This window comes from Cryptotermes secundus, unplaced genomic scaffold (genome assembly GCF_002891405.2).
Source record: "Cryptotermes secundus unplaced genomic scaffold, Csec_1.0 scaffold646, whole genome shotgun sequence".
NCBI lineage: Eukaryota > Metazoa > Arthropoda > Insecta > Blattodea > Kalotermitidae > Cryptotermes > Cryptotermes secundus.
The window spans coordinates 986,735-1,011,646 of record NW_019722433.1 but is presented as its reverse complement, the minus strand read 5'-3'; the positions used below and the strand labels follow the sequence as shown (position 1 = coordinate 1,011,646).

The following is a 24,912-nucleotide window of genomic DNA, read 5'->3' as shown; positions in this document are numbered from 1 at the left end:
AAGTTGGCACACGTTTTCTCAGAAGCAGTGTTTAAAAAGAAAAATCTCGCCTTGTATCCTGTGGCTGGCGAAGTGAAAGGACGCCCAAAATAGCCCACATGCTGTGACAGCCAGAACAGTAGCAACGGACAAAGCATGAATTCACAAATGTATAGTGTGATTCTAAATTACTGTCGAGGTTTCCGTGGTCTATATTTTTCAAACCAAAAACAGATAAATAAAACAGCTTACATAATATGAATGTGTAATTCAGAAAGTATTTTTATTCATAATCAGTTCTGCATAATTGGAGTAATATCCCATAAAGAGCTTTAATTTTTGTTTCTGGTTTCAAAATTACAGGCCACCGAAAACCCGACAATAATTAAAATCATATTTTATGTTAAAGACTGCTTCAAAACTCTCCTATTAGACAACGTGACAAGAGTGTTAAAGTACAGAATAGGATAAGAATAAGAACAGACGTCAAGTCAGCAAATAGAGTGTAGAGGAATATTCATTATGGAACAGTTAACAATATTACAATAATGAAGTGGCCATTCTAGCTAATAAATTTGGGTTCTAATGTGACATGTATAGGCGTACATGCACAAAGAGAACTTGGGGTGTTGGTATGAGACGAGATGCGGAGCTCTCATTCAAAATATTCCAGAGTTCGATCCCAGGTCAGTGCGCGGAATTTTTGTGCGTACCTCTACAAAATATTGTCACGTGTCCAGGGTTCCGTGACTAATATCTGTGGATTCTTGATTTGACGATTAGTTTTATTTGACATCACTAACACAAGTACACTCGTTTATAATAATTCGCACGTTCAACTCCTGGATACCCAATCCCTCACCTTCGTCTGCATCTTGCGCCTCTGGTTTTCTGGACTCGACTCTTACTTCTGTCTTCTGGCTTCGCTTCTGAGCTACTGAACTCTGCCTTCAGTTCTGAACTCTGGTTATAATTCTTAGGCGACCATGATAGCAGACACCGCCACGAAGATGTCTGTATTTCGTATCTGCGGTAACTGTCTGCCTAAGCTCGCGTTACTACACGGAAACCCCTCCAGTTCCGCAGTAACCTGTATGCCTAGTCGAGTGTTTCATTGGAAGTGCATGTATAATAGTCCAATGGTATGCCGATGTCACAGGAACATGCTCTGTTAATACTCGTTGCCTAGGAAATTAACTTTGAGCTGACTCAACTACTCCGGCTTTCAGGCGTCACTTCACAATATCCCTCTTCCACCAACTTTTTCGTCCTTACATATAGCAGGAAATAACAGAATACACTATGGGTGCACAAAATATATAAACACAGACCATATTTATGTCACCAAAAGTACATACATATATTTACATAAACATTAGTACAATTTTTAGAAGATTTCCTACAAGGTAATTAAATTGAATACAAATAGTAGGAAGGATGCAGGTACCGATAGACTCTCTTGAATGTGATGTTTCTTTTTAACTCTAGGTGAATTGATGTTAGACAGTGGAAGATCTCAAGAAAGAATTTGGCATGCAAGCGCTAATTACTGAAGAATGTGTGAATCGTACGAAGAGTCGTCAGTGCATGATTAAACATACAGTAACTAATGTGAAGCATGTGTAACTCATTGACTGTAAACAGAAATGTAATAAATAGGAAATCAGTAAATTTAAAATAATATACACTTAGGCATTGTAGTACACTTCACGGAGGCATAAATTGTTTCTTCGTTACAAGTCGTTAAGTGTACAAAGTAGCTGAAAATACTTGAAACGAAAATTATAGACTGGAATAAGAGTTCAAGCCTTATTTTATATATCAGGCTTTGGTAGAATGGGGCCCTTTTTCAGATACACGATGAATTTCCTTCAGAATTTATGTAAATTATCTAATATACTGGATCGGTATGGGAAAAAGCTCTATTTCTAAGCGTGTTTTTAAATTTAGACTCAAACATTTATGTTCATTGCAGTCGGTTAATTATTTTGAATAAGTGGCAAGCAGAGCTCTGCTTTCAACCTGCTTCACGCTGGTATTTCGATCCTGAAGATGGAGGCGACCTGTTTCTCCGAAAGTCCGTTGGCTTTTCATAAGAATTTAAAGAATAACTGTAGAGCCGGAATAGCTCAGTCGGTATAGCGACTGGCTACGGGCTGGACGACCAATTGGTCGGAGTTCGAGTCCCAGTGGGGCAAGGATTTTCACTTCTCCATGTCGTCCAGGGGGGTAATGTCTGTCAGTCTGTGTGTGTGAATCGGCTCAAAGTGTTGGAGATTTATCCTTGTAAGTCGATATGGGATGCTTTCACTGAAAGCTGTTGGTCTCTTCCGGTTTTCAGTTACATTGATCTTTAATAAAGCCCCGTTGGCATAATACGTGTATCATAAACGGACATTTCCATATTGCCTCTAAATTTTACGCGGATTTTTTTAAAATTCGGTACAGCAGATTTACGCTAATTTACGTTTCTTCCTCTTCTTCTTCTTCTTCTTCTTCAAGCTTTACAGATTATGTCTTCTACCCTGTTAGAATTCAAAATTAACTTCTGAAATTATAAAGTTCAATGACAGTTGTAAGAATTCCTTAGATGGGGGATCGGTTCATCGCAGTGCCTATACTGACTCAAAACAACAGGCGCAGAACGTACGCAGACGTAATTCCATGTATTGAATAAGATTCAAATCTATGCCCCGCTGTTCGAAGAGTAGAAGACCTCGTGGTCAGTGTAATGGTTTCATTATTTCTAATTTTAGTAAGCTTAATAAACTTCAAATTACTCTCACGTAACGTTGCGTACTGCATTGTGCAGCACATTCTTTATAATGGGGTTCTGCTTTGCGAAGTGTAATTCAGCTGAATTGAATAACAATTTAAATGCGTAAGTGCGTTCTGAAATGACTTGTTTTGCCCGTTACCTTGATAGGTGTGGAAGAGGAAGTGCAGTGAACTCGCCTTTACGTGGGGCACCATTGGCATGACCAGCTTAGATGAGCCACGTCCAAACTATCATGGTGTAATGGGGATTGACGTGGTGACAGGTCGTTATCAGCCTCAGTTCCCTCGCTGGAAAACCAACGCCAGGGTGAGTATTATAACATAACGCACACATTTAAATGCTCCAGTCAGCGATCTCGACTATAATAACCAGTGACTGAAATGAATGGTCATTACAGGTCATAAGCGTGCGAAAGTGTACTCCAATAGAAAACATATTTTTCCATATAAGGTTCTTGAGATTTTTCTTACGTCATTGCCCTCGGTTTTCGTCTACTTCAGATATAATTCCGTTGTTTTCGAAGTTATGTGTAAAATAAGAAATACCTTCGTCCACTCGAACACTGGGGCCTTTGGTTCGAATTCCAATAGAGGAATTACGTGCGTCTGCATTCTCTTTTGTGTGTATGTGTTATTCTCTTTAAGTAGAGGCCTTGTGACAGACTGATCCCCATCCAAAGGAGTTTTGCCAACTGTCTGTAACATTCAAATTTTCAGATTAATTGTAAACGGTAATAAACCAGAGGGTCTAGTCCGACAGAAATGCAAGTAGTGGTATTCATAATCGTAATTGTAGGCCGTGCCACAGCTAAGGCGGTTAGTCGCCGGCTTCCCACCGCGGCGATCCGGGTTCGAGCCCTGGTCAGGTCATGTGGGATTTGTGGTGGATAAAGTAGCACTGGGGCCGGTTTGCTCCGAGTACTTTAGTTTCCCCTGCCAATTCTCATTCCATTGATTGTTTCACAATGATTACCCCCATCATCATCATAATCATCATCATCATCATCTGTGACTGGTACAATGGGCCAAATAGTGACCGAAGTACCAAGTGGACTCAGTCTCATCCCATTGAAAAAAAATTATAATCATAAACCAGCCTGAATAAGATTCGAAAAGAAAATTACGCCTACTTCGTCAGTGTCGAAAAAGAAGCTAACAAGAAATAACCATTAAGCAAGTAGCAATCTGAAATTTATTACATGACGTTATATCTCAGAACACAGATATCTTCACATTAATAACGAGTTTGGATTATATGATTGGATTTATTAGTACCTTCTTGTACAGTCACTCGTAACCACGATCAATTACAATAACTCACATAAAATGACTGCCTAGGACTGGCTCTATTCTGACTGGAACTATCGGAAACCAGTTCTCTGCTAGAAGCAGATTCTTCCTGTATTAATTTTGCGAAATACAACATTAAAATAAAGTAAAGTAAGTAAAGCTATCCCTGCACCAGGCCGTGAAAGTCCATAGGGTTGTGAGACGTTGAGGCTCCCACATTATCTAGACAATCGGCTCAAAGATGGAGGTAAGTTTGTCAGCCTTACGCGCCGGCCGCGCTTTACTCCTCAGGAAAATTATTTAATTATATCCTGGTACTCGTTTCTGTTAGAGGCTGAGTCGATCTCAGGGCCGCGGCCGGAAGGATTAGGTAAATTGAAAAAATTTCATGACCTCATCTGGACTTGAACCCGCGACCTTCCGGCAATGCAATTTGTTCAGATGCAAACTGATAACTTACTTACGCGTGGAGCTGAGCCCTTCTGGAGGAACCGCCAATTCTGCAGCTACTCAAGAATTTCCCAGCATTTTATGGAACCCGAAGGTTTATTACCGTCTTCACAAGAGCCTTCCACTGGTCCCTATCCTGAGCAAGATCTATCCAATCCATACCATCCCATCCTATCTCTCTAAGATTTTAAGATCTTCTGCCACTCCCCTGAGTGAACCTGCCCTATACAAACTTCATACATTCCAAGTACCAAATCTCACATCCATTTTCATTAGCTTAGGTCGTTAATCCAAGGAATCCGTTCAGGTCTGAGGCTTTGTGTTCATTTTCGTAACATAATGATTTTTACGGTGAGGAGTTGTTAGCCCCACGCCCAACCCCCAAGCTGGAGGACCACCTCTTGTCAGCTGTCCGCGACTGCTTATTCAATATATTCGCAGCTTCCCTCCAAAACTGGAGGGCGTCTCCTCCATCCGCAACCTGAGGACGCGCCAGACCGTAGTGACAGGGACCCACCTGACATTGAAAATGATAACTAGGTAATCTTAAATTACTTCAAATTTAAATAACTAATAAATATCTGTAAAAAGTAAGCGAGCCTGCTGATAATTATTTTGAGTGGCAACGGTGCTGCTTCTAACACTTGTTTCCTGATAAAATTATGCGCTTGAAGAGGTGGACATCTACAGCATGGCGTTTAGTGACGTGTAGGACACGACGGCAGGTAGTGTGGTAGGTACGTATCTACTGACGTTTCGCAGATGCTTGCTTACCCTGCTTTTACCCTAAATATGGAGGCAGTACAGTCCTCCGAAACATCTTAAACACCTACCACACTACACGACGTCTTATTAAAAAAAATGGCGCAATCTTGGACCCTTAAATGGGCCGTCTGCGCAGGTCCACAGTTCCTGTTGGTTCAGACGAGACACCAATTCCCACTCTACACTCTCTTCCTCCTTTGTTCTTCAAAACAGAATGCCATGAATAAAAATAAGTTGTAGGAAGAATTAATTGTCTACTAATTGATAGGATACTGACCTCATAGAACACGATGCGTCCAAACGTCTGTATTTATTACCGCGGAAATATGTTTACCGAGCCGTTGCCCAGCAAGGGCAGGAGGATTTCAGGAGTAGGGGAGATGTACAAACATACAGAGAGCAAAGCGATCTCATGAACCTAAAAAGAAACTCACCAACCTAGACACTTGGACACGGAATGTGGAGACAGTATGTACCTCCGAAACGTTTGTGACGTCACCCACATCCACGCGGTGTGACATCCCAGAAATATTCATAGTCACCGGCTTGAGAGCATCAGATATCATATCCATAACAGTTCTAGAGCTGCCACCGTCTGTATAGTACAATCAGAAGGTACAGTAATTATGATTGCTCACGTTGAAGTCTGTATGCATGTATCTTTGCAGTTATACTGTGCCTCGTTGCCCATTGTATTACTGTGTATGGTCGGGGCTTTCTTCGTTATGCTTGCCTCTTTCTGGGCCGAAGAGATGATTATACATATGAAGAAGCTACACGGTCTGGAAGCTGGCGGTCTCCTGGTTCTCATGCCGAGTATACTGTATTCAGCTGTAGTCTTCATAATGAATTGTTATTACCGAAAGTTAGCAACGTTTCTTACTGAATGGGGTGAGTAACACATACGTGGTATTTAACTAATTCAGTTTGCTTTTGTTTAGCTTTTATTATAACAAAGACCAACCGAGTACGCTAGCTCAATCGGCAAATCTTCTTTTAACTTACATACGGCAGACGCCCTCTTCGAATATTGGCCTGGAGACTCTGTATCTGACAGTGGATTTTCGTGGTTATCTTCAGTCCTGACGAAAATAGCGAGATAGAATCTTAAATTAGTCACGGCCGCTTCTGGCCACATCCTTTCCAATTAGTTATTCTGAATCATCAAATCATTCAACGCTAATCAGCCTGAAATAATCGCAGCGTCGTTAAATAAACCTAAATAAATAAATAGATTATAAAACTTTAGGTAACGTGTAATGAATCCCTAAGATGATCTTAACTGTAGTTACAGCACACTTGGCAAAGCGTCGCTGTAATCAAAGTCCGTGTCCGGCATTGCTCTGACAAATGCGTTGGTCTCGTTTGCCAAATCTGAAAGCTGCCAACGTTACCTGGCTTTGATCCATTGGGCTCCGTAGAGGATGCCGTCTATGTACTTCCTGTGAAACGGTGAAGGCGTTCGGTGTGACAGGTTGAAAATCAGCTCGAGCCGACTGTAGCAACAAACAGTCTGGGAGAAGCTGAATGGAAGTTATTAATACAGCGCGCCAGTATTTATGATAATAATAATAATTAAATTCCTAATCTTTATCAATTTTGGGGTTTCTCTACAATTATAATGATAAATTTTGACATAATTTTCTACTGCAGTTGTTCCCATACCGAGGGGCGTGAAGCCAACAACAAAAATCAGTTCTTAATGTTAAAGTCAATTGAAATTTAATTATTTACGTCCCAGTAATACCGTATGGTTGTTAATCCAGATGTTAGTACAAACTAGATTGATTAGATTTTAACGTTTCTCTGAATTAGTCATTTCCAAATAAAGGGCACAGTGCAAAATTCTGATTTAATAAATTTTGGGTTGTGGTACTTACGTTAACGGATGACGCCCTCGCCCCCAAATTTACCCAATCGAACCTCTAATCAAAATTAGTTTTATAAGCTGCAATTTCCTCTCCTCATTAAATCTAATAAAAACCAGAAGATTTGCCCATATAATTCTTTTGGCCTCCGGTCAATATGCGTAAGTGGGCTACCGGAATTTTACTCTCAGTTTTGGCTTGGTATTAATTACGATTTAAATGATCATAAAAAAGCAAATAAAAAGGAATAACTTTTTTAATGAGATCCAAGTTTGATGAAGTGTAACGTGAAGGCGCCATGTTAAATAGTTTCAGACTCACTGTTCCGTGGTAAGGAAACAAGACACCTGAATTTTGTTTACCTTTGTTTCTCGCCTGGCGACTAATAAGAAGTCAGAATTTTATTGCTACATGCTCGGCCTGGGTTTGTGTTTACTCCATATTAACCAAAGTTGTTGCAATTATGTGTGTTGTTACGTCTCACATTTCTACCTTAATTGAAATCAGAGTTGTATCTTATAAAGTTGTTTTGTAATATGAAGGTGTATAATCACTTTACGCTGATCACAGTAGCCACGCGGTCTAAGGCATGACCCGCTCGCTTGGACACTGGGATCGTGGGTTCGAATCCCACTCAGGTCATGGATGTCTGTGTGTTCTTTTATTCTGTTTTTATATTGACCTGTGTGCAGGTAGTGGACTTGCGACGGGCTGGTCACTCGTCCAAGGAGTCCTACCGTCTGTGTAAAACAGATTACGAAACTGAAGAAGAGGCCAGGGCCCAACAAAGGGCCGTAGGGCCATTGATGAATGATGAATGATTCACTTCACACAATCTGTACACACAGATCTCTGTGAAAGGCAACAATGTCTAAATACAAAGGAAGTGTTCTCGGGCGACGAGCCACTTCAAAAGGGAATCAAACTTTGACAGTAAAAGTCGGCCTCCGAGACATTTCAGTTTTGTTATGAATTGACATGGTTACCGGAGGAGACTTGACTGCATGCATTTAATACCTGATAACAGCGTTTAATTATTTATGGATCTGTTATGATTTAGAGAACCATAGAACTCAATCGCAGTTTGACAGACATCGGGTCACGAAGCTCGTTCTCTTTGAATTTGTCAACAACTTCATGTCGCTTTTCTACATCGCCTTTTATATCCAGGATATGGAAATGCTGAAAAATGTAAGTATTCACCATATCGGGACAATAAAATTAGTATCTAAGCTTCAAATGGAATACAGAGAATCGAGTGTAAGTCACGATGTGACTGTGGACAGTCATTAAATCCGTCTTGGTTTCGAGCCTCTCTGAGGGAGAATAACCAGATTTGTAATCTGTTTTTAGATAATTGTCATCTTCGGGCTTCCTCTGTGACGAGGGAACGAGCCTGTTCTTTCTCAGTCTTCTTTTTTTCCCCCGAAGTCTTCTCCACTATATATATATATTCGCAACACTACTTTTACATAACTGCATGAAACCAAGGAAACAAAAAGTTGTGTGAAGAATTAATTGCCTATTTTTCTTTCACTACATGCTGAGCTTTGTATACGACAGGGGCTGTATAGAAAAGAACACGTCCCACAGTTCTATTGTTGTTGCGTACGTATTCGTTGCAGTGAGAACATTTTTTTTTTTGGCCGATGCTTAGCAATGCCTGTCTGTTCTGTCCCCACTATTCCAGCTTTCATGTATTAGAGGGAAATACACAACACACAGACAACAAGGTGATCCCATATGCCTCCTTTAATTCTTCAAAATAAGGACAATAGACTAACACAATTCTTGCCGCATATACACTTTAACACTTCATGTAAAATATACAGAGTCACTGTCCCTTCAGGCTTTGAGCAGAAGATTACGCCTTATCATACTTAGCAGGTGCTATGAGAGTCTAGTCACTTGAACGGCGAACACATAAGGCAGTGTTTGAGGCTAAAGTAGGATGCAGTGGTAGCGAGGATGGGATTGACCCTATGGGTAAAGCGAAGGCTATGTGACGTTGCCACTCACCTCCATCCATTGAGACATTAAGAACTCGCGGGATATTGCTTCCACTTTCCCCTGCGGTTTCTAAACATAGTGTATATATAGAGGGACACGTTCTTTACTCGCTAACATCCGTACTTCGTATTCTGAACTCCACGTTCTTCCTTTCTGCTCAGAAGACAGAATTCTTAGAGGTTTTCCTCAGTTAAAAAGAGTAAAGGTCAAGTTGTTCCTGTGATTAAGTAATTAAGCACTACGCCATGAATACTACATGCAGGAGTGGATGTGTAGATTCACATTTTCTTGACCTCGGCACTAGTTCGAGGTGAGTGGTCAGCTTCACGTCCTTGCCACTTTACCCCCCGGGGAAAGAGCTCCCGGTACCCATTGGTTAGGAGGCTAGGTGGACCCCAGAGCAGGTCTGGATGACATGGAGAAAAGGAAACTCTTGCCCTACCAGGACTCGAGCTCTTACACTTCGGTTGTCCAGCCCGTAGCCAGTCGCTATACCGACTGAGCTAACCCGGCTCTAGTTTTCTTCAATTACTTCATAAAACTAAATTATAATTCAATAACATGAAACATAGCTGTTATTTTCCTAATCCTTCGCAGTTCATCACTTACCATTTGACGAAATATAAGCAATTAAGTTGAGAAAGCGCCATTAAATGAACTAAAAAATAAATACGCCTACTTCTTTGTGAGGGTAATTCCCAGCAGAATGTAATGAAAGTTTTTGGAACTTTAGGACGAAGTCATATAATTTACACTGTTTACTGCAATGTATATCTGCAGTAAATACGTTTTATTACTAGAATACTTAAACGGGAGTGTTGAATTAACACGCAGTTGCCCCTTACGAACGATTTTTTTGTGGAAGAGAATAAGTCCAATCAAAATAACCAAGTTGTTTTTGGACTCATTCCACAGTGGAGCTGTGCTAAGAAGTTTACCACTGGTTGACAACAGCGCGTCAACTACTTCAAGGGATCTCTCAATAAACATAAGTTCCGATTCAAAAGTAACGATGCATCTCTTCAATACCCTGCGTTAGAAAGAGAGAAATAAATGTTGTTAAAACGACCATAAAACAGGCCCAAAAGAAAGCAATTAACGAGCGTTAAATTTAAATATTTCTTTTTCTTTGCGTATACATTCTTTCTACCTTTCTCTCTCACTCTTTCTCTCTCTCTCCTTCTAAGTAATTAACTAAGAGAAACAGAGTTCTTCTTGAGAAGCTAATATTACGCATTGCCAGTGTTCTTTATTATAAGATTTGAGGTTCTCAAAGCGGTGTTTATGAATACTTCTATCATCTTGGATATAACATCATGTGGTCCGTTGAATACCAACGGATGTTCTGGACTTGTTCTTCAACCGTGAAGATAGAGACATGTTCCTCCGAAATATCAGATGATTTTGAAAGAGTGTCTAGCGTTATATCCAAGAAGATATAACTCCTCGTTTATTATCGTGTTCACAGCATTCCGCCATTAAACCCTGTCTTAAGCCCATTCAGTCCAATCCAGGCCCATACACCCGACTACCTGCAGATCAATCTTGGTGTTTTCCTCCACCTCTCCACCTCTAGTCCTCTCAAACAGTGTCTTCGATTCAAGGTTCCCGACTGAAACTGTGTATGCAATCTTCATCTCTCTCTCTTCTGTGTAAGACTAATTCTTTTCCTTGATTTGATCGTCCTAGTAATATTAGATGCCGATCACAATGGCCGCGCGGTCTGAGGCATGAACCGTATTCGCCCGCTCCAACACTGGGATCGTGGGTTCGAATCCCACTCTAGACATTGATGTCTGTGCGCGTTTATTCGATGTTTGTATTGGTCTGTGTGTAGGTAGCGGTCTTGCGGCGGACTGATCCCCCGTGGAAGGAGTCCTACTGACTGTGTACAGATTAACAAATTGAAAACGCGGACAAGTTCCACAAAGGCTGTAGAGACATAGATAGATACATACTCTATTTGCAATACTACAAACCCTATACTCTACAGAAGCAAACTATTTGGCTAGTAGTGAAAAGCTTTCTTATGTAATTAGTAATAATTGCATACAAATTTGTGTGTGACGGTGCATATATAGGCTCTGACATTATAAAATTGCATCATTTTATTTTTCAGCAATTGACTGTGATGTTGATTATATTTCAAGCCATAAACAACTTTCAAGAAGCTATTCTACCACTTCTAATAAAGTGTTACAGCAAAAAGGTAAGTAAGATTTCTGTGTTCACTGTCTCAAGTAGACGGTGTTGGACGTCTGACCTAATAAACTGCAGGGCCTACATACACGTACATTTTCATTTCCCTGTATTTCATAATTATATTGCCTTATTCTGATAACTAAATGTAAAGCTATCCCTGTCACAAGTCATGAAGGCCCATAGGTTTGTGAAACGTCGAGGTTCCCACATTTTCTCTAGACAATCGGCTCACAGATGGCAGTAAGTTTGTCAGCCTTAACCGCCGGCCGCCCTTTAGCACCCAGGAAGATTCCTGGTACTCATTTCTGTTAGAGGATGAGTCTACTCTAGGGCGATAGTGCGGCTGGAAGGATAAGGTAAATTGAAAAAAAAAAATCCACCTCATCTGGATTCGAACCCGCTACCTTCCAGCTTATAGCATAGGGCCTCAACCAACTTCCCTGCCGCGTGCCCCATACTGTGATAAATACCGCTTGAAACATCCACCTGTTCCCATTTGTTTCAGAAGTTCAATGGAGTCAATAATAGAGTAAGTCGATGGAGCAAAATCCTTCTTCACAAGCTCATATTTGCTCAATTTGTCAACTCCACCTTTCATTAAGCTCTAAAATTCATTAATTCTTAATAGAAACTTACTACTAGATTCTGTACCCAGTCATTACAATCAGTTCTACACATTCACACTTTTTAAGAAAAGTTTCATTGTTGTCATTCCATTTTCGCCCGGATATTCTCATCCTATAACTCAAATAAAAACATATCCCCAAAGCAGTAAGACGAATATAATAAGCACTGCTGTACAAGTAAACGTGCAATTTATATTTGGCATAACGCACTAAATTGGAAGTTTATTTGCAGAGAATAAACAGTGTCTTGAATGGATGTAGTATTAATTTTCCTCCTTTACCTACATTTTTGTTTTCGCATTTGAGGGGCTACAATAACCAGCTATAAAATAAGGACAGTGATCTGTATTATAAAAAAATGTTAGTAATTTAAACTTTTTTCATTAACGAGACACGTCATAGTAGGGATTTTTCTTAGAGAACTGTACAGGCGTGAAATAGATTGAGCCACCCTTCACATATCGAAACTCAACGTCACAATACAAAAGTTTTTACTACTGCCCAACACTCTGAACATCTTAATTTTTAGTGTTTAGGTTTACAATTTTCATAGATTTCTCCAGTTCCATTTGTAAAACAACAATATAGGCCAAATATCTTGAAATAATGGAGCAAAGCAGATTCTTTCCCCCACGTCCTTCCCTATGTACCTCATTCAAAAAATATATGTATATCCTTATGTATGTATGTGTGTGTGTATTGTAATGGTAATTAGAAATTCCGAAATTACGCATTTTCGGTTTATTAAAGCAACAATTTGTCGAGCGTTAACATGTTACAACACCGTATTTTATGTCATAGGTCACGAATGAGCGGACAGTCTTTTGTTTTATCGTGCCGTGTCTATTTTGTGAGTATTAATAATATTTTGATGTAGATATGTGACGGTAGTTAGTGTTATCGTGAAGTTTTATTTAGATTGTGGAATATTTTGAAAGTTCCTTTCGTTTTCAAAACGTGCATAAAGACCATTTCAATAAAATTTTGCCGAGATCTCTAATTGAAGCAACAGGATAATCCAAGTGGACACTTGAAAGTTCTGTGTAAGTAACATGAGGAGGACATGACTATACGACCGCTTGAATTCACATCCCCCTCAGCAGCAGAGCTCATGCCTGCAGACTCAGACCATATTTCCCTCCCGTTCATGTCAATTCTAAACAGTCACTCACTCGCTCGCTCATGGAGCTGAGCACTTCTAGAGAAACCGCCAATTCTGCAGCTACTCAAAAAATTCCCAGCATTTTATGACACCCGAAGGTTCATTACCGTGCTCACAAGGATCCTCCACTGATCCCTATCCTGAACCAGATAAATCCAATCCATACCACCCTATCATATCTCTCTAAGATCCATTTTAATATTGTCCACACACCTACGTCTTTGTCTTTCCAGTGGTCTCTTTCCTTCTAGCTTTTCCACAAATATCCTATATTCATTCCTCTTCCCCTTATTCATGCTACATGCCCTGTGCATCTCATCCTCCTTAATTTCATCATTCTAATTATATCGTACTTGGTCTCCGAGTACAAGTTATGAAGCTCCCCATTATGCAGTTCTCTCCAACCTCCTGTCACTTCATCTCTCTTCGGTCTAAATATTCTCCTCAACACCCTGTTCTCAAACATCCTTAGTGTATGTTCCTCCCTTAATGTCAGAGGCCAAGTTTCACACCCATACAGAACCACATGCAATATTAAAATTTTGTATATTCTAATTTTTATGTTTTTAGACAGCAGACGAGAAGGCAAAAGATTCTGGACTGAATGGTAACAAGCATTACCGGAATTCAATTCCTGAATCAGGTTTTGATTTGTTACTGTCATTCTAAAATATGTGAATTGCGCCACATTCTCAAAGGATCTATTAGCTGCATTATGTCATGATTTTGCCATCATTCTGGTGACGATACAACAGCATACACCTCTAGGTTTGCTTCTAGACCAATCTCTTTACTAGAGTAAATTTAAATTTCTGTTTTTCTTTATGTTAATTATGCTACCACCCAGTAGATTCACATCATCAGAATAGACCATAATCTAATATGTCCCATTTAATTTCAGTCCCATCTGGTTTTCTTGGGCCTTCCTAATGGCATAATCTAAAGCAAAGTTGAAAATCGGTTGCGATAATTCGTCTCCTTGTTTTAGACCATTCTGGATGGGAAAATATCAGACAAATTTTTACCTACGTATATGAACCTTACTATAAGTTTCGTTTAAACGTATTTTAATCAACCTAACTAGTTTCATGGGTACCCCAAACTCTGACAGAATATTATGCAATGCTTCCCTCTTAACTTAATCATAGGCATTCTCTAATAACGAAGTAATACCGTTGTTTGTGTTGTATATGCAAGCCTAATACCATTAGTAACCCCGATAATAGAACCTGTCAGGAAACAAAGAAAAAATATTGTGATGAATATGATCATTGCTAGGCAACGATTCGGTAAATAGCAAAGCCGGAATAGCAAAGAAGAAGCAGAAGTCTATTTTCCAGGCAGCATCTCGCTAGCAGGCGTTCCCGCAGCAATGGATACGACATACCAAAACACGAACTGTTTGGTGTTGTGGCCTCCCTCTATTCAGTTCTCTCGGAGTTGTAAAAGAGAGTTCATTCGGAAGGAGTTCAATGAATGTGTGAGCGTAGAAGAGATGACACTCGTGGTCCAGTAAGGAATGGGACGTGTCATAGAGAGATACTGATTATGAACTGTCATAATTGATTGAAATTGTAAAGAAGTTCCAATGAATCCAATCAACAAATCGAGAACCCATTATTGTTAGTCACGCATACCCCTCATGCGTGACAATATATTAAATACAGGTATGACTCGAACTTCACTGGTAAGAATATAGTCCCAGAAGACTAACGATGAGTGAGGCCCGAAAATATTTTGATGTCTGTGCCAAGACTGTTAATAACTTCTTCATTTATATAGCCGACATCGACATATCATGAACATAAGTTGCTTTATTAATACATTGTTTAGAATTAATTACAGTTTCGTGGTTCTTTTGTGACATTGTATTAATTAGTGATACAATCTTAACTGCGATGTTTCACCTTTGATATTGCTTCATTATTCATTATACCAAACCTCTTAACTGTATTATTTCTTCTATCTAATTAAGTTTTAAGTTGTATTTGTATTTCTTCTAACAAGGAATGAATTTCTCTGAAATCAGATAGCTTATAATAAATAGGATTTTCATATTAACATTTCAAATTTACTGTTGAATTTAACTTTTCCTCTCTTTAGTGTGTGTGTGTGTGTGTGTGTGTGTGTGTTTCGTGTATGCGTGATCGCATGGGTGTGCATGTATGTGCTGTTGTAAAAGTGTCATTAAATACAAAAAAGACGAATAAATATATAGACAAGGTTGGTGAACTGCTCCAGTGCGACTGGTTTTTAAAAGTAAGCGATCCCGTCATCGGGTCTCGGTTTGTATTTGTTGGTTGACTCTTTTTTTTTTGTTTTTATGTTGACAGTTTCTTCCTTTATAGGTTACGAAAGCACTAAAATTCGACGCAATACTTGGAAACAAAGACAATGAAGGAAGTAGCTACATAAGGAAGAGGAGGCCTACCCTAATTCACGAAAAGGACAGTGTCATACCTGATCATATTCCGGCACTGGAACCAGATGATCCACGTATAGAACTCGCCATTGCTGAAGGAGAAATGGAAAACTACGAGGTAAGGGAAAAAATTGCATGCAAAAACTGCACTTAAATATTTCATTCACATCTTCTTTCACAAGAAGTAAGAAACTTAATTCCTTGTGCCTAAGCACAAGCAGAAGTGGAGGTAAAGCTTCGCACATTGTTAACCTTAGTAGTATAAAGAAAACGAATGAGCGTCTTCATGTTTCGGCAGCTTTATATCTGGTACCCACTGGATTAGTTCTGTAAGGGCCAGACTGGACGTGGATCCCCTGTTTGGAATACTATTAGGCATCCATCCCTGCACCAGTCACTGTAGAACTGATCTATCCAGGCTCATACATTGAAACAAGCGGAAATGTTAAATAAATAGCTTCTACATTTTAGACGAAGAACATATTTAAATTCTGGAGATACCTGATAATATTCAGTTCAGAATCTTTTTTATAATTATTATTTTAATCCCCGGCCTAAAACCTCGTATATCCAAATATAATTATCTTAGTAAATACCTTGTATTATAAAATTATGTTTTGAATGTAATTTAGATGGTTGTGGAATATTGTCTCTCTATGGAGGAACGAAGTTTGAGGGTGTTGTTTGGACTCGAGACATATGAAGTAAAAAAAAAACAATGATGAACTTATAATTTGTACTCTTCCTAAGTATTTGCTTCCTGTTTGACTCTGTGGTCCTCCAAAAACCTTGTCCTTCTTTGTTGTTATTCTCTTTAGAAGTAATATTATGTACAGAAAATCAAATGACGAGGTTAGCATAGTTTTCACATATAGAACGATTGGGAACATGATAAATGCATAATTATACCTTTTCAGTTGTAAACTTGATGGGAATGGAAGACCACGATTAACACGTAGGCCTAGACAGAAGAACACATTTAATTACATGTTGCGTAAAAGTGTGAGAGAGTGGAATGGATACAGCTGGCTCATGGGAGCGACCAGTCGGGAACTCTTTTGAAAACGGTAACGAATTTAATCTTCCAAAAGCAGTGTAGAATTTATTGACCAGCGAAGCGACCGTCGGCTTTTCGTGCTGTACCCTGTTGCGTACAGTTATCTGTCTTTTAACCTTACATAATCATCAATTGTTTTTTATATTCGTGATGCTTGCGTCGGCACAGGAAAAGCGCTATCAGAGTATGACACCGGAAGTTGATATATTTGGATGCTGTCATTCTGTAATGTCACGTTTTCAGCAATGTTTATACCATATTTAAACTTATATGGCATAATACAGGGGGCGCGCTGTAGCGTAGTTGGTTGACCCACTGTGCTACAAGTCAGGAGGTCGCAGGTTCAATTCCCGATTAGGTCATTGGACATTTTCAATCAACGTAATCCTTCCAACTACACTGTTGCACAAGGATCTAATCAGCCTCTAACAGAAATGAGTACCAGGAATATTCCTGGGGGGAGAACGGCCGGCGCTTAATGCTGACAAACTCACCGCCATCTGTGAACCGATTGTCTAGAAAATATGGGAGCCTCGACGTCTCACAACCCTATGGGCCTCCACATCCTGTTACAGAGATAGCTTTACTTTTTCCCTTGGCATAGTACAGATCATAGTTAATCGTACTTTGAATCTATGTTGGAGACTGTTCTGGAAGTACCATATTAATCTTCAGTTACGTATAGCTGTGTTATATCTTCGAGCAAAACACGAACTTGCATTTCAGAAAGTTTTGATAAGATTCTTCTTTTTATTAAAATCAAAACATACAAATTTGAAAAGTTTACAGATTAATTATAAAGGGATTATTGCAATTTTCATATGCCGATGTTCTATCAATTAGTAATGAAGAAGCACACATATTCATTCCACATAGTGGCCTGACACCAAACGACGCCGACTTGTCATTTATTTTGAAGGGATTAAGTTTTCCATTAATACCAGCTTTTGCTGTAAAAGATGGAACGAAGAAAAAGCACAAAATTAATAAAAGAAAGGTAGGAAAAAGAAGAGGAATGAAAATAAGAAGAAAATTAAGGGGTTCCCCCTTTTGGGATTTAATGCCGTGTAGTCTACTACAAGGTGTTATATTCCAGAAGATAGAATTTGCTGTGAGAACCCCAGTTACTACAAGGAAAAAAACGTTCCCAAAATCTAGCCCTGCATATTCTGGGAAGCTTCCATTTCCAACTTCCACCGTAATTTCTATAATAATAAATTAGTTGTCAGATCTCTGTAGACATACATTATCCCCCCACATTTATGTCATAAGTCTATATAATCCCGCTTTCATAACTGTCATTATTTTACAATGTACCATTTCTTATTCTCAGGGAACATATGATGATTATTTGGAAATATTTATACAATTCGGATATGTATTCCTGTTCTCTTCTGTGTATCCAATGGCGGCTCTCTGGGCAGTGGTAAACAACATATTGGAAATAAGGGCGGATGCCTTCAAACTCTGCTGTTTATACCAGAGGCCAATGGCGAAAAGGGTGAAAGACACTGGAGCTTGGCAGGTAATTACAAGCTGTTTCACATCATCTTACAGTCTTGCAATATTTACAAAAATTCCCGGGTATCATCTTTATCACCTCTTATCTTTCAAGTGCCTCTAAACCATATGATGAGGTTAGCAGGAATAAAGCCTACAAATTAGGCTATTAATTATAGGCCTAGTGTTTTGTTATTCTCTTCGTGCGAGGTCTAGTGTATGGAAAATATGTCAAGTTAGCATAGTCATGACAGTGCTGAGAGCATAATTTTTTATCCTAATTTTAAAACGGAGGAATGAAAGATGGAATTTTTGGGGCTCAAAACGTTTTTCTATCTATCTATCTATCTGTCTGTCTATCTATGGCTCTACAGCCCTTGTGGACCTAGGTCTCTTTTTCGGTTTGTTAATCTATATAAAGTCCGTAGGACACCTTGGACGAGTGACCAGCCCGTCACAAGGCCGCTACCTACACACAGAACAACACAGACACAGAATAAACGCACACAAACTTCCATGCCTCGAGTGGTATTCGAACCCACGATCCCAGTGTTCGAGCGGGCGAAGACGGTTCATGCCTCAGACCGTGAAGCCACTGTGATCGGCCTAAATATGTTTTAAATACATATAATTGCTTAAGCGCTTTCCCATAATTGAATTTGTGGGTGAACGGAGACACCTATGAAAACGTACGATAACACATTCAGTTGCTAGTGCAGCCTTGGTATCAGGAATGATAAGTTCTGGTCTGCTGCCTGCTTCTTGCTAGTTACTTCCTTGGCTTACTCTTTAGCGCTGAAGATGGAGGCAGTACATTTCTCCGAAACGTCGGTGAACTTGTATCAGGCTTCCCGGCGTCAGATGTCAGAGGAGAGTGCCCTTCACAGCTTCAAATCCAGCGTCTCTCTGTTTCAGCGTGCCTTTGAAGCTGTCGGTGCTATGTCTATTATGACAAATTGCGGACTGCTTTGTATGTCGCCGCAGCTGCGACGCCTTGCGCCGTCACTAACCTCAGTGGAATGGGTTCTCCTCTTCGTTGTTCTGGAGCACATGCTCCTGGGAATCAGACACATCCTCCATCTCGTGATTCCTGATAGACCGGAGTGGGTACGAGTGGCTCTAGCGAGAATCAACCACCAATCCAAACAAGCTCTTAAGAACGAGGTGACAGAATAGTGAATTTGTGTTGTGCTGTATTTAATGATGTTCAAAGTGTGACAGTTAAATACCCGGACTGATTTTATATTGTCCCGGACTTGTAGTGAATGGCATCACAAACTACTTACTCATCTTCTAACACATTTAAGTATATGTCATAGGATTTATTACACAAAACTTCAATTTTTTTATGATTATACAGGATTCTTGGATGTGGCGTCACGCCGTGTAGTCTGATAGATCAGTTTTTTAACGTCCATATATCTTTGTCGTCCCGTCAATATTGCAACACCTGTTTATTTACCACTTAATCTTAATTTTAGTTTAACATTTTACACTTTGACACAACATGTTTCGGCCCCAAACGGCCTTCTTCTGGTGTCTTGTTATGTTACAAATATTTTATTAAATTATGTTAAAACTGCTACACTCTATTAGCCCGTGTTAAAATCACACGCTGTAGTTTCCTTTTCAAGATAAAACAAGATAAAATCCATTAAAGTTTCTATTAAACCCACGTTATTTTGGTGCAATCTATTTCTCCTCACACGGAGTGTGTTCCATTGTTCCCAGGTGTTTTACACCGGCAGCTCGCCCCTCACGTTCGTAGCCTACTTTTCAGTCATGTGTGCGCCCCTGGTTTGCGTGTTTCCTCCACAGCGTGTGGAGGACTTATGTCTTGTGTCTTGACTTGTGTCAAAGTATAAAATGTTTAGCTAAAATTAAGATAAAGTTTTGAATAAACAAGTGTTGCAATATTTACCAACGATAAATACATGGACGTTAAGTTAAACAATTGCAACAGGATGCTGAAATACATAATTACTGGTAGATCATTAGTGATTTTTGAGGGCAGAATATTGACACCACCTTCAGGATAGAAGATGGGGGTGACACTTTCTTCCTAAACATTGGTTAATATCTGCCAGACTGCATTGCGTCACTTCCAAGAATAGTATCCTTTTCATTGGGGTGAGAACGGCAAATCTGACTGTTTCTATATTTGCAAGGCTTATTATCATGCACGGCCACGGCTGTAAATATTTGAAAAGATGTATGTCACATCCTTTATTCTCTGTAACCTTATTTTAATTCAGGTAAGAACAGTTCCATGTTATTTTCTTGCAGAACACTAACTTCAGTTTGCCAGTGAAGATTAATATGAAGAAAGCAGTCTTCTGGGATTTGGCACCGTGTATATGTGGTGTTAACCGACGTTTCGGAGGAATGTATCGCCTCCATCTTCAGGGTAGAAGAAAAAATATATAAGAAATCTGCAAGCAAAGAGACCGTGAGAACCGGTAAAAGCACACAGTCTGCTTTTACCGGTTCTCACTGTCTCTTTGCTTACAGATTTCTTATATATTTTTTCTTCTACCCTGAAGATGGAGGCGATACGTTCCTCCGAAACGTCGGTTAACACCACATATACACGGTGCCAAATCCCAGAAGACTGCTTTCTTCATAGTCACCGCCGTGAAAGCCTCAAATCTTATAAAGATTAATATGCCCTGCTATTCTTTCCATTAGTTACGAAGTTCATTAAAAGTGCATGTAAAAATTAACCTAATATCTACTTAACAAAAATTAAGGAAAACCTTTATTAAACATAAGAAAGCAACAAGAATATATGTGACATAAGAAATAAACAATTTCATAATTCCAATACAGTTTACATTTATTATTGCTAGTGGGGTGGGACTAAGTCCCTTGTTCTGCCGCCACTTCTGGCCTATTGTACCAGCCCCAGATGTTAGGTGAGGGTGATTGTGGAGCAATTGGTGGAATGAAGATTGGAGGAAACCTACCCCAGCGCCAATTTGTCCACCACAAATCCCACTTTACCAGACCCGGGATCGAACCCGGGCCGCCGCGGTTTGAAGCCAGGGACTAACCGCTTGAGCTATGGCGCAAATATTTACATTTAAGAAAATCCCGGGCGAAGAACATATAGTAGTGTAAGTAGTTTAAAATAAATAATTTGAGTTGCTGACAGGTTCACAGATTCATATCCGTCATTTCACTCTTCTGTCAAAAAGGCAAGGAGCAGTAGATCCCTTTAGATCCCTTATGCGTTCAGTCTTCCACAGGATATGCTATCTGCAATGCCCATACATGAACTAGCACTGCGACTATTATCTAAATTGACAGTTGCCAGTTGTCCCAATGCAGTGACCCCTAGCGTCGCTGATCAAGTAGCGTTACACTTTATCAGCTGCAGTGGACATCCCCATTGTAGGCTTTATCTGAACATGATAACAGCCGATCCTGTTATATGGTGTCCCGTGTGTGTATTATCTTTCAAGAACAGTAACACTTCATAAGTCACATCCTAAATAGAAAATCAATGAGGGAATATATGGGTAAAGTTTATAGGGCAATCCTTCCCAAATCGCCGTTTTTGCTGTGCTGTTTGGAGGATCTGCGGCTTTCAGTTTGAATATAATTTTGCCAACGGCGGTACTTCCTTTTACTCTACATAACTGCACATACGCATACCCACATCAGTAAACGAGCCGGGATAGCGCGGTTGGTATAGTGACGGGCTACGGTCTGGACTGCCGAGGAACCGGGGTTAGATTTCCGCCAGGAACAAGAGACTTCCTCTTCTCCACAGCGTCTAGACCGGCTTTGAGACCCAACGAGTCTCCAATCCAATGGACACTGGGTGCTATTCTTTCCAGAGATGAAGCGGCCGCAGAGTTAAGATTAAGTATTTTTTATTGCTAGTGGGGTGGGACTAAGTCCCTTGTACTGCGGCCACTTCTGGCCTATTGTAGCAGCCCCAGATGATAGGTGAGGGTGATTGTGGAGCAATTGATGGAATGAAGATTGGCAGGGGAAACCGAAGTACTCGGAGAAAATCTTCCCCAGCGCCACTTTGTCCAGACCCGGGATCGAACCCGGGAAGCCAGTTACTAACCGCTTGAGCTATGGCGCGGCCCCATGATTAAGTACGTTGCAGATATAACTTCACTCCTTCTTGTCTTAATGGAGTTGAACTTACTTAATTAAGCACACGGACAGTTTTAACTTTACCTTTTACACACGGAAATAATCTGTGGCTATTACACCAGCAGATCCATATTTGGCGGGACTTCTTCTTCTTCTTTCTCACCTCTACAACCCTTGCTGGGCTTTGGCTTCCATCACAATTAGCCGCCATGTATTTCGTTCCTATGTCTTCTCTTCGCATTTACCAATCCTCATTTGCCTTAGGTCGCCCTACACATCTTGGAACCATCTCTTTCCAGGTCTTTCTCTTCTTCAACATTCAACAAACATTTCGGAGTCCTCCCACGCTCCATACCTTCTACATGGCCCAGACAACTAAGCCCAAGATACTTTGCATATCTCAGCATATCCTCTCCTTGAAGTAAAGTATTAATTTGGAGGGACAAACATCCAAAATAAAATTTTATGGCTTTAAGATTGTCACTGTTTGTCTTACTGTGACATATTTCTATATTTCATATCATTTTGTGTTTGGTGAAGGGACAGGTGACTTAGTTAAGCTGTTATGAGTGTTCCCAGCGGATGGGTTGCCCCCAGATTGCAGCTCCGCACATGGAGCTTGTCTTTCCAAACTCAGCCCCCTTCAGGCGCTTACTCCTCCCCTTAGTTGGAGGGCGATTACTTTATTGCCATTCTTATTCAGGGTGAAACATAGACATCACGGAATAACTCACAGCAGATATTTCTTATTTATTTGTAGTTTTATTTAACCTTCCTTTCAGGACCTCAGATTATAAATTATGCATATTATGATTACTGATTAATGAACTCGAAATTGTGTGGGAGGAAACGGCCGTGGCCTAACTTAAGGTACTAATCCTCTGATTTTCTTGAAGGAATTGAGTAAACCACAAAGAGCCTTGGCCAGGAAATTCGGCCTGGGAACCTCTACTTTAACATGACCTCCCGAACGGAACAAGGGATTCTAATTCCTCGACCGCAACTTTCAGTGTAGAAAGCGCCGAATAATAAAGATTAGTTATGATTCTTGTATTTTAATCAACATTTTAATTCATATTTGTCTTAACAGGCCGCCTCTCTGGTCCAATGGTCAGAGTTCCTGGCTACAGATCCAGATGTTCGGGTTCGATTCCCGGCGTTACCAGATCTTTTCTGAGAAGTAGTGGGTCTGGAACGGGGTCCACTCAGCCTCGTGGTGATAATTGAAGAGCTATTTCAAGGAATTAGTGGCTCCGGTCTAGAAAACCGAAATTAACAGCCGTGAGGATTCGTTACGTTGACCATGCGACACTCTCTATCGGCTAAAGTTGACACTAACTTCTCCGGCAAGCGGCGGTCACTCGGTCGGTATAGTCCGCTTGCGGACTAAAACAACGGAATTTGTTTGTTTTGCTTTTATATATAAGCAGATGCAGTTACCGATTTTAACACGGAATTCACCCATAAACAAAGCTCCCTGCGATGTAAATGTTTCTTACCTAGAATATTTTGGATAATCGTGGTTTACGTCAATAACTATAGCGACAGGCTACGGTCTAAATGACCAAGGGATCGGGGATCCATTCCGAGTGACAGCTAGAATTCTACGGTTCCCTACAAAATCCAGATTTAGCTTTGCGGCCCACCCAGCCTTCTGTCCAATAGGTAACAGGGACTGTTTCCCCTGGGTTAAGCTGACCCAGACGTGAAGCTGACCACTCACCTCCACCTACTCCCAAGGTTAAGAATTCGTGGATTTATACCTCTTCTCTGTCATGCGTCTTCATATTACTGTACATAATTAATTAAGCACAGTAACAATTTTACCTCCTTTACCATTATTAATATGGACCCAATTGCTTCTTTGTAAATAGNAAACGATGATATATATATATATATATATATATATTCAGAAAGGGGTACGCTGGCCTTAGTCCCGGTTTGGAACATTTAAACCTTCTTCAGTTCTTTAGGTTCGAATTCTGTTTTGGTTACGAGGCATGTACGATTCCAAATAAGCACGCCACCATAAAATCTATTCATTTCAAGGTCACGTGAGCCGCATCGCTAATGCCTCATTATAANCTGGTGCAGGTTTTCTCCGAGTACTTCGGTTTCCGCTGCCAATTCTCATTCCTCCGACTGCTCCACACTCATCAACTATCATCCGGGGCTGGTACAATNTATCATTTTACTCGTACAATGCGTTATGTTAAACTGGTGTATAGTGAAACGATGATATATATATATATATATATATATATTCAGAAAGGGGTACGCTGGCCTTAGTCCCGGTTTGGAACATTTAAACCTTCTTCAGTTCTTTAGGTTCGAATTCTGTTTTGGTTACGAGGCATGTACGATTCCAAATAAGCACGCCACCATAAAATCTATTCATTTCAAGGTCACGTGAGCCGCATCGCTAATGCCTCATTATAATATTTCCAGTTTACTGAGAGCATGAGAGCAATGGAACTTATGAACATGTTGAAGATAACATCCACACAGGAAATTGAAGAGAGCACAGACTGATGATATAGGAGAACAGATGATAGAAGTGGTCCCTATTCTGAGCCAGATTAATCCGTCCAAGACCACCCCATTCTCTTTTTCTAAGGTTTATTTTAATATTACCTACCCACGTATGCCTAGGTCTTCCTAGTGACCCATTTGTTCTGGCTTTTTTCTTC

General features: G+C 40.1%; 1 protein-coding gene across 1 annotated transcript in view; it reads left to right on the top strand.

Annotated features, from left to right (window-relative positions):
- The window catches only part of LOC111861419 (anoctamin-10), a 63,242-nt gene that overhangs the window by 35,624 nt on the left and 2,706 nt on the right, over positions 1-24,912 (top strand). The window contains exons 7-13 of the mRNA XM_023845964.2: positions 2,906-3,064; positions 5,931-6,153; positions 8,191-8,321; positions 11,260-11,349; positions 15,479-15,670; positions 17,943-18,134; positions 19,025-19,273. Coding sequence (XP_023701732.1) covers positions 2,906-3,064; positions 5,931-6,153; positions 8,191-8,321; positions 11,260-11,349; positions 15,479-15,670; positions 17,943-18,134; positions 19,025-19,273 — 1,236 coding nt within the window. The remainder of the gene's footprint in view (positions 1-2,905; positions 3,065-5,930; positions 6,154-8,190; positions 8,322-11,259; positions 11,350-15,478; positions 15,671-17,942; positions 18,135-19,024; positions 19,274-24,912) is intronic.